Source organism: Lithobates pipiens, unplaced genomic scaffold (genome assembly GCF_037356315.1).
Source record: "Lithobates pipiens isolate NorthernLeopardFrog02 unplaced genomic scaffold, aLitPip1_a1.2 Scaffold_22, whole genome shotgun sequence".
NCBI classification, from domain to species: Eukaryota; Metazoa; Chordata; class Amphibia; order Anura; family Ranidae; genus Lithobates; species Lithobates pipiens.
Window position 1 is genome coordinate 318997679 of NW_027507784.1, and position 15158 is coordinate 319012836.

A 15158-nucleotide genomic window follows, 5' to 3' on the forward strand; every position below is an offset into this window, starting at 1 on the left:
GGACAGCCATGTCTTGGTAGGTTTGCAGTTGTGCCATATTCTTTCCATTTATGGATGATGGATTGAACAGAGCTCCGTAAGATGTTCAAAGCTCGGGATATTTTTTTTTATAACCTAACCATGCTTTAAACTTCTCCACAACCTTATCCCTGACCTGTCTGGTGTGTTCCTTGGTCTTCATGATGTTGTTTGTTCACTAATGTTCTCTAACAAACCTCTGAGGGCTTCACGGAACAGCTGTATTTATACTGAGATTAAATTACACACAGGTGGACTCTATTTACTAATTAGGTGACTTCTGAAGGCAATAGGTTCCACTAGATTTTAGTTAGGGGTATCAGAGTAAAGGGGGCTGAATACAAATGCACGCCACACTTTTCAGATATTTATTTGTAAAAAAAAATTGATTATTTTTTATTTTTTTATCATTTTCCTTCCACTTCACAATTTATGTGCCGCTTTGTGTTGATCTATCACATAAAATCCCAATAAAATACATTTATGTTTTTTGGTTGTAAATGTGGAAAATTTCAAGGGGTAGGAATGTGTTTTCAAGCCACTGTTCATATTTATGATTAGTCCACTTAAAACAAGATGGAAGACCTTTTAGAGGCGATTTAATTATAAAATCTATAAATACATCCAAGGTCAATATTAATGTTATATCTCTGTTACTGTACAAAGCACAAGGGGAAATGGTGTGCAGACGGAGAAAGGAGATTTTTCGTACAGGAGGAGGCTCTTTGTGGTTATAGAGTTTTAATCTGCGCAAAGCCGCACCGAATGATTATGTAATGGCAAAACCAATAATGACATTCAACAGAGAGGACTGGGTGCTTCTCCTAAAACGAATAATATACATTTGTTATCATTATTAATAGGTAATGTTTGAATGTTTTAAAGCCGGGAAACAAATTGGCCAACCCTTGGTACTTTATGTCCTATACTGGGGCAATTTCAACCACAGTCACCCCTGGGGGTTGAATTTGATGGCTGAGCTCCTTTTTCGATGCTAAAATCTGTAAAAAGAAGGATTTTAATGATGTGTGCTGATAAAATGATTAGTATTGAGTGAATCTCAAAACTGATATTTCTGATATTGGTAGATGTTGGGGAGATAATCTCGCTGATATTCACTTCTGTCTCTGTGATGAGTTCCTGGGACACACCTGCGATGCTCATTATAAGGGTCCCACCATCCTGCTTTTTAAAATTCCCTTTTTTTTTTATTATAAAAAAATTACCTCCACCTAGCATCAGGGTTCTTGAGAGTAGAACTGAGGCAGGGCGCTGTAATGTTTTAACCACTTGCCGCCCGCCCATATAACAAAATGACGGCGGCAAAGTGGTTTCTATACCTTGACTGGAAGTCTTATGATGTCACCAGGATATCAAGCTGCTGCGCGCCCCTTGGAGGGGGGCGCGCGTATCGTGGTGATCATTGTTGCTGTGTGTCAGTCTGACGCACCGCAACACGATCTGATGGAGACTTTTTACCACGTGAGCGACTGTGTCCAATCACAGCTGATCACAGTGTAAACAGGAAGAGACGCTGATCGGCTTTTCCTCACTCACATCTGCCAGAGAGAGCCGATTGGCTGCTTCTCTGAAGGGGGGGGGGGGGTCTGTGCTGAATGATTATCAGCGCAGCCCCCCCCCCCCAGGATGACTATGCTGAACCGCCAGGCATGCCACCAGTCAAATCGATATTCCTATCGCACACGTTCCTGGTATCAATGGCTCATAAAGTAGTGGGCGCTGCAGAGCATACCAGTTGGGTCCTGGAAGCATCAAACAAGCGTGCATATTTGCCATCACACCATGGATCAACATATTTTCGTCCAAAAGGTTTAATGAAGAGAATCACATTACAAAGGAAAAGTGCAACGTTTCGGAGCCACACAGGACCCCTTCGTCAGGCATGTGAGGCATGCCACCAGGACCACCAGGGATGTCACCACCAGTTATGCCACCCTAGACCACCAGGGATGCCAATCGGTGCCCACAATGGATGTCAATCAGTGCCCACAATGGGCATCACTGATTGGCAGGCATTATTGTTTGGCACTGATTGGCATCCATCATTACCATCTATTAGTGTACATCAGTGCCACCTATCAGTGCCCATCCATGCCCATCCATGCCGTCTATCAGTGCCCATCCGTGCCGCCTATCAGTGCCCATCCATGCTGCCTATCAGTGCCCGTCCGTGCCCATCAATGCCACCTATGTGTACCCATCAGTGCCGCATATCTGTTCCCATCAGTGCCGCATATCTGTTCCCATCAGTGCCGCATATCTGTTCCCATCAGTGCCGCATATCTGTTCCCATCAGTGCTGCATATCTGTTCCCATTAGTGCTGCATATCAGTACTCATCCGTGCCACCTATCAGTGCCCATCCCTGCTGCCTTTCCGTGCCCATCAGTGCCACCTATGTGTACCCATCAGTGCTGTATATCAGTGTCACCTATCAGTGCCCCATCAGTGCTGCATATTAGTATTCATCATCAGTGCCACGAAATCAGTGCCTGTCAGTGCAACCCCATCAGTGCCCATCAGTGAAGGAGAAAACTTACTTATTTACAAAGTTTTGTAACAAAAACATAAACTTTTTTTTTTTTTTCTGTCTTTTTTTTTTATTTGTTTAGCAGAAATCCCAGAGGTGATCAAATACCACCAAATGAAAGCTCTATTTGTGGGAACAAAATGATAAAAATGTAGTTTGTGTACAGTGTAGCATGACCGCAAAATTATCATTCAAAGTGCGACAGCGCTGAAAGCTAAAAATTGGTCTGGGCAGGAAGGTGTATAAGTGCCCGGTATTGAAGTGGCTAAGGAAGCTATGTACAGCACCTCACTGGCCCCTCCCACCAGCCGCGATCTGGCTGCATTGCATAAAAAGGCACAGTGACCCAGTGATGACATCACTGGGTGTAATATACAGTAAGATATGCAATGAAAGTGAAAAAAAAATAAAAAATTCTATCCCACCAGCATGTTCATGGGGGAAGGGGACCAGAGAATGCAAAATATAAGCAGATTAAACTTTAGCTTTAAGATGATTAAATTTAGAGACTTTTAAAGTATTATAGATTCTGTGTTAAAAAAAAAAGCCTAAATATAAAACTTATACACTGAAGTATGTTAGTGCTTAAAATTACTAACATGAATGAATGGCATTGAACCCTGACCTTTGTCGGCTGTGCCCTTCCTCTATGGCGGGCGGGATTCAGGAGTTTCCAGGAGCCACAAGGTAAAACGATCGCCCCTCCGCCTAATCGTCCTGGATTTAGTTGTCTGGCAGCACCCAATATATATAAGAGGATTTGTGATTGTGATTGTTTAGGGACTATGAAACCATTATTTCAATTAAGGTAGTGATGGGAGAATGAAAATGGGATATAGGAATCAGTATGAGAGCATGTATTATGAAACATAACCTAGAAAGAGGAAAGATGAAAATACAATTTAGTGGCTGCATCACCGGGGAGGTCATATAAAGAGATTATCTAGTGGGAAGAGAGGAATACATAACCGCTCCGTGTCCAGCAGTCACGGAAAGGATGTTCTATCTCTTTGCAGGACACTATAGGCTCACTGAGATATCACTTCTTGTGAATTATTTACCATGATAATTGTTATTTATGTTTTTTTTTTTTTTTTATGTATCCCCCAGCAGGTGCTTAAAGTATTCAATTCACAACTCCTCTCCTGCGCTGTCCCCCCGCAGTAATATCTTTTCACCACTAGATGTCCTCAGTCTTCCACTGACATTCCACACTATTCAATCTGGAAGACTGAGGACGTCCTGTGAGTGCAGGGTTTCATGGACCCCCCCCCCCAATGGGGTATCTCCACAGTGCCCTGCTCTCACGTAGGGTGATAAATCACTGAGGACCGCCTCCCACCAAGAGGAGAGGTAAATAGGAAGAGTGTCACATGAACAGCCTTGTTCTGGTCAAATGCCACCTTATGCATTAAAATAAATAAATGATATGTGATGTAGCACTGCCACAACAACAATAAAAGCAGTGGTGGCTGGTGTTCAATCCACAGGAGATAGACGGGAAGGCGGCGATCCCCAACCCCTGTCCATCTCCCGCAGGGGGGGTGCTGGCACAGAGGACTGCCTTTTTTAAAGCCAATTAGAGTCTCAGGCTCTAAACATATGCTTAAAATAAAAAACCTATTGAAATCCATGCGTCCGGCGCCCTGCATGTAGATTAGGGGCCGGGTGCATGGATTAGGGGGGGCCCCCCGTATGGACGGGCTGCCACTGAATAAAAGTGAACCTACAGTATGTGGAGTGTAAGTGTAACAATACACAAAGTACAAAAGCCAAAAAAACAAGAACTGTCACCTAAACCGGCGGTCTCCAAACTGTGGCCGGGGGGCTTGATGTGGCCCTTTGCTTGCCTTAATCCTTGAGGCAATATTCCTGCCATTGGCACCAACAATGATACATAAATCCTCCCACTGACACCAATGATGGGTTACTATTCCTCCCACTGACGCCAACGATGGGGCACTATTCCTCTCACTAAACACCAATGGTGGGGAACTATTTCTCAAACTGACACCAACAGTGGGACATGATTCCTCCTACTGACACCAACGATGGGGTACTATTCCTCTCACTGACACCAATGATAGGGCACAATTCCTCCCACTGACACCAATGATAGGGCACAATTCCTCCCACTGACACCAATGATTGGGCACCAATCCTTCCACTAAACACCAATGGTGGGGAACTGTTTCTCAAACTGACACCAACAATGGGGCAACATTTCTCCCACTGACACCAATGAAGGGACACTATTCCTCCTACTGACACAAACTATTGAGCATAATTCCTTCTACTGACACCAATGATGGGGGCACTATTCCTCCCACTGGCACTAATGATGGGGCACTATTTCTCCCAATGACACCAACGATGGGTCATTATTCCTCCCGCTGACACCAATGAAGGGGCAATATTCCTCCTACTGACACCAACGATGGGGCATAATTCCTTCCATTGACACCAACGATGGGGCACTATTTCTCCCAATGACACCAACGATAGGACATAGTTTACTCCAAGTGGTCGCAGTCCAGCCCCTTTAAAGTCTGAAGGATAGTAAACTGGTCCTTTGTTTAGAAAGTTTGGAGATTCCTGACCTACACAATCACGGTGCAATCTAAAATAAGTGCACAATTAAATGTTCATCAAAACTCCAGTCTATGAAAAAAGTGCTATCAGTCCAATGGTGCTAGTGACCTTCTTTGCCAGTAAGGGACCCACTCCATTGTAGCTTATAGTGCTTTTATTATACCATAACACCACATGCTCCCTCCAGTCTCTCAGAACTCTCATCTCCACTTCATGGAATAAAGGGATATATCAATCTGATCCTCCAGGTACACAACTTCCAGTATCCAGGGCACTTCCACCGTCCACAGCGGTCTCGTTTTCAAAGAATATCTCCATGGATATTAAGATGTGGTCCCTTTAAATATTCACATGGCCATACTGCATAGCTCTCAGTAAAGCAAATATTGAGAAAAGGCTCCCATAGTGTAGTATGAATTGCACTCACATTTTGAATACATTAAAAACGCCATAAACTTGTGTAAAAAAAAAAACACACACAAAGTACCGGACTTCCTCCTACGTCACTTCCAGTCCAAACCTTATGCATTGACATACCTCCTTAGATCTGTCCAGAAAGTATGGCCACCTCCTGCTGACTTGGCACCATCCACAGACAGCTTAACTCTTCAATAAGACACAGAAGTTGAATCCAATGTACTTTACTTTGGCTAATTGCAATTGAAAAGATGTTTTTTTTCCAGTCTTTTGAAGTGTAAAAGGACAATGACTTTTCCTGAGCCCATTTTCTGTCAATAACTAACACTGTTTTAAGGGAACATTGAGGAACTGAGGAGGGTCTAGCTAGGACTAAACAAACTAGCTCTAAATAGGAGGACATACTGTAGAAAGATACCAAAAATCATACCCGTAAACAAGTTGTGGTGGCCAGAAACCGCCACTAGATGTCAGTATAATACATAAAAAAAGATCCAGTTCAATACAATATAAAAGAAATAAATGAAAGACAGACAGAACAGGCCTGAAGGCATCTGGAACAGGTAAGTATAAAAAAAAAAAAGCTGAAAAATTACCCGAAAGAGAGCTGCGAGGGTGGGAGGAGCTAAGGGTGCAGGAGAGGTGAGCCTAGAATTAAGATTTAATGAAAAACTCAACTAAGAAAATTGGCATGTATTCAATGACAGTTTCTAGGTTGTAATGCTCAACATATGACTTTGATACAAACCAGTGGCCAGGATCAAGTAGATGTCACAGCTGCAAATCTGAATATTTGTTTCTGGTCAGTGGCTTTGGAAACATATTGAAGCCAGAGGATTATCATGGCAGCCGGGCATTTTCAGAAGCAGAGGTCAATAATAACAGCTGACTGTTAACATAAAACTTTCCCCACAGGAATCAAGGTCATTGGAGGATCGCGGGAATTTAGCAGAGAAGAATACGGAGTTTATGTGAAAAGAATTCTCCCTGGAGGTGTGGCCTTTAACGACGGTATGTTCTGCATATAACATAGTCCTAGCGTGTCATTCAATTATTGAACAAGACTAGAATGTACCCTCTGTCCTGGCAGCATTCATTTTGTAAACAGTTACAGCAGCCATGCAGGTCATCTAAAAATGAGTGTGCAGACCAGAAGCCACCAGAGTTAGATCTAAAGCCCTTTGTAATCAGCAATCAGTAACAGACCTGGTCAGACACACCCCCTTCTTCCTCTTCCATTAAAGTCTTTGTGAGGACACTTGTGCTGGGGGGTGTGGCCATTACTCAGCTCTGTAATTAGCAGTCAGTAACAGACCTGGTTAGACATTCCCCCTTCTTCTGCTTTCATACATGCCTTTGTGTGGAAATTTGTGCTTACGGATGTGGCCATTACTCATCTCTGTAATCAGCATTCAGTTAATGACCTGGTCAGATAAGCCCCCTTCTTCCCCTAATTGTGCCTAGGGGTGTGGCCATTACTCTGCTCTGTAATCAGCATTCAGTAACAGAACTGGTCAGACATGCCCCCTTCTTCCATCTTCTTCTTCTGAGGACACTTGTGCTGAGGGGTGTGGCCATTACTCACCTCTGTATTCAGCATTCAGTAACAGACCTGGTCAGACACACCCCCTTCTTCTTCTTCCATACAAGTCTTCTGAGGACACTTGTGCTGAGGGGTGTGGCCATTACTCAGCTCTGTAATCAGCATTCAATAATGGAACTGGTCAGACACGCCCCATTCATCTTCCATACAGGTTTTTGTGATGACATTTGTGCTGAGCGGTGTGGCCATTACTTTGCTCTGTAATCAGAATTCAGTAACAGACCTGGTCAGACACGCCCCCTTCTCCCCCTTCCATACAAGTTTTCTGAGGACACTTGTGCTGAGGGGTGTGGCCATTACTCAGCTCTATAATCAGAATTCAGTAACAGACCTGGTCAGACATGCCCCCTTCTTCCTCTTCCATACAAGTTTTCTGAGGACACTTGTGCTGAGGAGTGTGGCCATTACTCAGCTCTGTAATCAGAATTCAGGAACAGACCTGGTCAGACACGCCCCTGTCTTCATCTTCCATACAAGTCTGTGGGAGGACACTTGTATTGAGGGGTGTGGCCATTACTCAGCTCTGCAATCAGCATTCAATAACGGAACTGGTCAGACACGCCCCCTTCTTCATCTTCCATACAAATCTGTGTTAGGACACTTGTATTGAGGGGTGTGGCCATTGCTCAGCTTTGTCACTACAAAGCACTGCAGTATGAGAGCAAAAAAAGTATTTTTAAGCATTAGCAAGCAAAATCGGTCACAAGCCATAACATGGTAGGTACAAGACTATAAAGGCATAAATGGGACATTAAGGTGAATGTTCCATTCATTCAATAAAGACTCTAGAAGCACCTGGACATCATTGCTGTGTTGCAGAATTATCAGCCAATGAAATACAACATAAAATGGCAGATATTAAAGGAGCTTATCGTGATATAAATACAGAGGCTGCCATGTCTAACCTGTCCTTCTGGCAGTAGCCTCTCTGCCTTTGCATTGGATTTAATACTGAACAAAAACTATAGAGATGAGGAATCATGATTTTGTTTCTTCAACTCATTTGCCTGGAACATGTTGCGTCTGGTCTCTGAGACTCTGGAGCAAGGCACGGCCCGTTAAGTAGCATTTTCAAAGAAACGTAACAATTGGCAGCTCTTCATGCTTTTCTCATGACAGGTACGCTTTAATTTATTCTCCAAGGTTTTTTCTGAAAAATTGTCTTGTGTGTTCTATCTAGGGCGGCTCCAGCCTGGAGATCAGATTCTGGAAGTGAATGGAGAAAGTTTGCTGGGAGTGTCCAATGAGAGGTAAGGGGTGGGTCATGCTGCCCAAATTGTAGACTTTTTTGGTGGCAGTTTGTAGGTCCTAAAGTTCAGTGAGATAGGCACAAGATATATTTGCCAACATTCCCTGAGACATAGGTAACCTTCACCACAGTTAGTCTTGGGCCTGTCTAGTGGCCAGGCTGTCCTGCCCAGATCTCGCCCTAGAGTCCCCCACCCAAACCCTGGCTCTAATTATGCAGAGACTGCCCATGTGCAGCCCCTGATTACCATAATGAGTGCCTTGTTGAGCTTTTTTTACCAGAGACGTGTAGCAGAATAAATTTCGGCCTAAATTTATAAAGAGATTTGTTTTGTTTTTTTGTCATTTTTTATTGGTTATGGTCACGCTCAGTACCTGTGATCAGGGCCGGGAACAAGGGATGGGCAGGAGGGGTGGCTGCCCTGGGTGCAATGGTTTACGGTAGGGATGAGGGCAGTGATTTTGAGAAGGGAGTGATTGCTGGGCATTCAATCCCCTAAGCTTGCACATCAAGAATGGGGAGGAGGGCAAAGTTTGGAGGACAAGGAGAGGCCGAAAGTCTCCGAAGATGAATGGAAGATGAATGGCGCCTGCGCACTTAATAGTACCTTCTGCCCTGAGGCCCTGAGGCCAGGTTCAAGCCCCACCATGCAAGTGGACATACGGTAGATAATGCAAAACAGCACTTAGTAACAGGGTCGCTCGCCACGCTTCAGGCACAGCCTCGCTTTGCTCTGCAAATTTTTATTCTAACTCTATGTCCACTTGGATGGTGGGGCTTGAACCTGGACTCAGTGCGCAGGCGCCGTTCATCTTCGGAGACTTTTGGCGTCTCCTTGTCCTCCGTACAGGGCGGACACTATCCAACGGGGGACAGTATTCGACAGGACAGCGGCACTGACTGTTATCCCAGGACATGGGCCTGGGCACAACATCAGTAGGAATGAGGTCCAAGGTGCAGGATTAAGCTGTTAAATTTAGAACAATTGGCATCCATTGCAAGTGATAACACTCATACATCATATAGATGAATAGGGTGAATGTCAACAAAACCTAATCACCTCATAAGTTGACAACCCCTGGTGTAAGACAACACTGGGATAAGGCTGGGTCTATGAACTCATCCCCACCATTGGTAGGACTGGACTGTCCTTCAATCCCTCATATCACTAGTACCCCAAAAAGACATCAGATAGTGCTGGTACTACCTAAAAAAATAAAAATATTATATGTAAAGAGCTGACTTGCTCTGGAAAGGATGTTCACATAAAAGGTTCTCCTCCAGGAGGAAACCCAGAAAATTTGTAGCATAAAACATATGAGTGCCAGACCAGATCTTATGTTCATCTTAAAACAGCTGACGCGTTATGAGGCTGTCAGATATGGGTACTCATTGAGGCCGAGATGCTGAGAGTGGTAACCTCTTGCGCACTCCACTCCTGGAGATGGTACAGGGGGTGAGGGGCACAAAACAGCATGAGTCACCAGCAGGCAGGGCAGGTCTTGCATGAAGGTCACCGGGAAGGAGACAGCCGTGCAGGACTGGAAGATGCTGAAGCTCAGGGAGGTAGATGAACAGCTAGTCCAACAACAGGCAGGGGGTCAAACATCGATGACTGGCAAGAGTCTCTTAGATAGACAGAACAGTCTTGTGCTGGAGACTGATAGCAGGTCTGTAAACAGGCTGATGATTAATTCCCGAAGACTGATAGGAAGTCTGTAAAACAGGCCAAGAGTGAAACACTGATAACTGGCGGCAAAGTCTGTAAGCAAGCCAGGGGTCAAGCACTGGAGTCAAATAGAGTCTGGGAGCAGGCCGAGGGTCAATCACTGGAGACAGGAAGCGATATCCTTAGACAGGCCGAGGGTCAAACACAGGAGGCAAGTAGGGAGGTCCGAGAGGCAAGCCGAAGGTTAGATGCAGGAAGAGATCAGCGTCAGTCAAGGTCAATCCGGGTCACAACGGGTAATCAAGAATCAGGATACAAGCGGGAAACACACAGGAAGCTGAAAGACAAACCAGCAACTTGGCCATGGCACAGATTGGCTTTTATAGGCAGTGGGAGGCTCAGGCTGTCCGTGCGCTATTGCTTGCTTGCGTGCGTACGCCGTTCTGCTGAATTGCGTACACCGTTTCGCTGATTTGTGCACGCACAGTAGCGTTTCGCTGTTTTGTGCCCACGGATGTGCCAGGGTGCCGCTCTACTGTGCATGTGCATAGGAAAGCAGTGATATTGGCGAGGCTGGTACTTGCTGCTTTCCTGACAGAGGCTCACAAAACTTCCCTTCATAAGAGATCATCAGGGCTTAGTGAACTAGTGAATTTCATTAAAGAGGAAGTAAACCCTGATGGGTTTACTTCCTCTTTGATTCCCTGCAAAGGTAAAGCATAATGGACTACTATGCATTGCATAGTAGTCCATTATGTGTCACTTACCTGACACAGGAGCCAGTGATGTCACCGCTGTCCCCTGTAGTCTGGAGCATCCATCTTCTCGTGGGTCTCGCTGCTCCGCTGCTGTCATTCGACGAAAGCCGCAATGCCGTCACTCCCACGCATGCGCACGGGAGCCGCCACTCGCAGTATTTAGCCGTCAACAGCAGCGCGCTCAGTGCGCATGCGCGCCGCTGTCTACGGCGCATGCGCCGTAGACAGCGGTGCCTGTCTTTCGGCAAATATCTCCTAAACCGTGCAGGTTTAGGAGATATTTCTTGGACCTACAGGTAAGCCTTAATCTAGGCTTACCTGTAGGTCAAAGTGGTTTGTAAGGGTTTACAACCACTATTAAGGTTAAATAGATAATTAAATAGAACTTTAGTTTACTGTCTCAGCTTATACTGACGAATGATGCACAAATCTTCTCCACATTTACCAGCAAGTAACAATATATCTGACTATTGATTTTAGTCCATCAAAGCCTTGTTAAAGTTCACTGAGCTCTGATAAAGGGGGGAAGAAGTGCTGTTGGCCCCGAAACACGACAACTGTTTTATGTGATCCTATGATGAACCAGTACAGCAATTTGGACTCCTTCTCCATTTGGTTTGCTGCTCCTCAGGCATGTTTTATATATCCTCTGATTCCTCCTATATTGAATTGTATTGTAACCATACTGTCTGACCTCATGCAAACTGTTGGGGCTATATAAATCCTGTATAATAATAATAATAATAATAATAGTAATAATATCCCTAGCATCATCACCATTGCTGATTGTTAATTCTACATGTCTGTCACTCATTGGTGTTTCCTATTCACAGAGCTGTAGACATTTTGCGGGCTGCGTCAGCCTCCAGCTACATGAGACTCATCATTGCTCGGGATGATGAGGCAAGGTAATTGTTATGTTTAACTTTCTTTGCTATGTATATCTTTAATCTTAATCAGAATAATACATTATTATTAAGTGTCGAATGAGTCAGTTCAGCTGAACATGGAATGGCAGCGAGTTGGGCTTGTTCACAGTGAATAGATGACCAACACTTTGCTCTACCTGAATAAACTGACCTGCCCGGTGAAGTAAAAATCATTATCAGTGGGTGGGAAGTTATCACTCCAAAATGGAGCTTGGGTGAGCACTGGACACAAAAGTGAACTGGTTCACCTAGAATTGGCAATGCTCAGAAAAGTATACATCCCGTAAAGAGGGTCCCAGGTTAGGATTTGCCAGATCGCTTGTGGTTCATATTGCAAGTATCTACTTATAACTGATTTATATTATCACTTTTACATTTATTTATTAATTAAAAGGTATTTTGTTTGAACATTGGAAGAGAAACATTGTGGTAAAAGAGCTTTTGCAAGAGCATTTAATCTGTGCGGACTCCAGTGGCTCCATAAAGCATGAGACTGGCTATAGAGATATTGAAAGTTTGCTTGGCATCAGAGGAAGAGCAGCAAGGCCATGGGAAACTGGGGTTGAGGTAGCCTGATCTAGTGATGTCCATTTTGGGAATTAAACAATCCACCTCACCCCATGGGGCATAGAGAGAGAAGGATAGGTGGTTTTCTCTCCAGAACTAGAGAGGCAGTAGTAGATTGGCGCTGAGCCCATGGTGAGGTTCTGCCCATGACAAAAATATGCATGTTGAGTTGGAAGTGTAGGCCCATTTAGAAGCTGCTGGATTTTCTTGGAGTTTTCCTACCTTGACCTACCCTGTATCTATCTACACCCAAATAACTCGCTGACCAATGGCTACAAGCAAGCAGACATCAGATCTTTCAGTCCTTTTCTTTTACTGTATTGACTCAATTGTCTTAAGGAGCGAGTATTAATAGTAGAGGATCCAAAAAAACACATCAGCCAAAATCCCTCTACCCAATGGACTTCTCAGTGAACCCTTTAGGCTCAGATGGGCTACTATCTTCCATTGTCTTTTGACCTCTGCTATAGACAAGCTCTAAAACTCTTCATATGTCTGTCACAGGCTAGTGTAGATTCTGTAGGCCTGGACGGGTGGCCACCTCTCAGTTTTTTGCCTCTGCCACACACTAGTTTAGGACACCCTTGTTCCAAATGGGCAGCTAGGAAACACTACACCCTTTATTGGCTTTCACTACCTCTTTCAGCGAAGGGCATGAAAGGCAAAGACCGGACCTCCCTACACCCTCCCCCGACTGCAGCCAGGGGAAGAAGGACCCTGTTACACACATCCTCACCAAGCAGAGCCTGAGGGACAAGGACCCTTCTAGAGGGTCTCTAAAAGTATATTTCCAGCTCACATCATTGGAATAAACCCAGTGATTGGTCAACTCAGTGACTGGCCAAGACAGAATAAATATTCATAACCCAATACATTGTGTCTTCTCACTCTGTCCACTGGAGAACATGTCCCAGAAGCAGTGTCCCTGGGCTTAGGAGAAACCCAACAATCCCAGATAACATAAATAAAGCTCAGGCTGGCTACAGCCTATCTGCAAACATTAAAATTAGAATAGTGTCCCTACAGATGCACTGACAGGCATGAGGCCCTAGAGACTGATGTCCACACCTGTTGGCAAGTAGATGCTAGCAGGGCCGTCTTTAATACTGATTGGACCCCGGGCAAACGTTTTCTTGGGGCCCCCATACAATTTTGCTCTCCACCTGCTCTGAGACATACAATAAATAGCAGCTAGACTTAAAATCTGTTTCCTGTATCAGATCAGGCAGCGATTGCGATTGGTTGCCAGAGGTTACAGTGTATCATTACCACTCACTGACTGGTTTCTAGAGGTTTACAGCACACATTACGGCTCTCTGATTAGTTGCTAGATGTTATAGCACTTGATTTCTGCTTGTTGATTGGTTGCTAGAGATTACTGTACAGTAATACTGCTCACTGATTGGTTGCTAGAGGTTACAGCACATCATCTCCTCGCTGCAGGGGGGCATGATATATGAATGCCGCCTTTATTTACATATTTATGCTGCCAGATGCAGCTATTTACATATGAATGCCAGTCATTTACATGTAAACACAGGGTCTGCAGGTAGGTAATTTGTACAAAACAATAGGGCAGAGCTGGGCAGCATTTGTAGCAGCACTTCACACTGAGATATTGGAACACAGCACAGGACTAAAACTTCAAGGGACAAGGGAATTTAAACTGTGATAGTTGGCAGGTATGAGGCAGCTGCTTTGGGCTCCACAACAATGACAGGGCCCAGGGCAGCTGCCCCTTTTGCCCTGCCTTAAAGACGGCCCTGGATGCTAGGAAAGGGCTCCCTGGAAATGATCACGGTGTGATTGTTTCTGAAAAGCTTGCCTCTCTTGTATTGCCATCCCCTAACCCCTGCATTGCAGGATTTGAGAGACCACAAGAGGATCTACATTACATTTGAATGATTTGGTACACAAATGTTTCAGCTCCATATTTTTGCTTTAAGCAGGCTTGTAGATTGGACTAGAGAAGCGCAATGTCGTCCTTGGGTGTAGGAGAAATGAGAACAGCTGTTTCCCTCCTTAGCGAGGTTATGGTGTCTTGGATTTGTAGAATTTCTAGAAAACTTGAGTCTAATTCTCCCAGAGTCCTCCTGCTTATCTTGTCTGAAACCGACTTCTGACCCTTATCCTAATTTAGCCTGCCATCTGCGCAAACTGGCATCGCTTGTCAGGAGGGAGCCAGTGACGTCCAGTCAGGCGTGGCCGCTACAAACCGAATGAAGCTTAAGACATGTTCATGGCTTAGGACACTGTTCTACGTCCTTTGAAACAAGGACATATGCAGAAATTAGGCTATGAAGAGAACCTGCCTTGAAATACTGAGAACTTGTCTAACAAACTCCAAACAGAAGAAGATCTAAAAAGCATACAGTTATTATCATGCATACCTGACATGGCAGATGTAACTGCAATACATCTTCATGCACAATGCCCTGTCCCGTGAGAATAGTAATTATTTTTGCAGCAGAGAACTAGGAATGCACACATGTTCACAATCCCAGTTCTAAGAAATTAGTCATAGACTCCTCAATTTCTGGCTGCACTTCACAAACTGAAATCACTGGTTGCACTGCACAACTACTGAATGTCCCACTGGATCTCTATGCTGATGGTGAACTGTAATCCTTCCAGAGTTTAAAAGCTATAGACGGCCACTAGCCACAGGATCATTGGTTGCCTACTGTCCATATCCACCAGGCTCTTCCTAGTGAGGGAGATGCAGACTCACCCTAGGACAGATGGACTCTTTCCCACCAACTTTCTGCCGGCTCTCTCCAGTGAGCGTCTCCAGACCCAACTCATA

The 15158-nt window shown here is 44.6% G+C and overlaps 1 protein-coding gene across 5 annotated transcripts in view; it reads left to right on the top strand.

Moving 5' to 3' along the window:
- The window catches only part of LOC143924932 (syntaxin-binding protein 4-like), a 100211-nt gene that overhangs the window by 39486 nt on the left and 45567 nt on the right, over positions 1-15158 (top strand). For all 5 annotated transcript variants that reach the window (XM_077449464.1, XM_077449460.1, XM_077449462.1 and 2 more), the window contains 3 exons: positions 6493-6588; positions 8361-8430; positions 11690-11764. In XM_077449464.1, coding sequence (XP_077305590.1) covers positions 6493-6588; positions 8361-8430; positions 11690-11764 — 241 coding nt within the window. The remainder of the gene's footprint in view (positions 1-6492; positions 6589-8360; positions 8431-11689; positions 11765-15158) is intronic.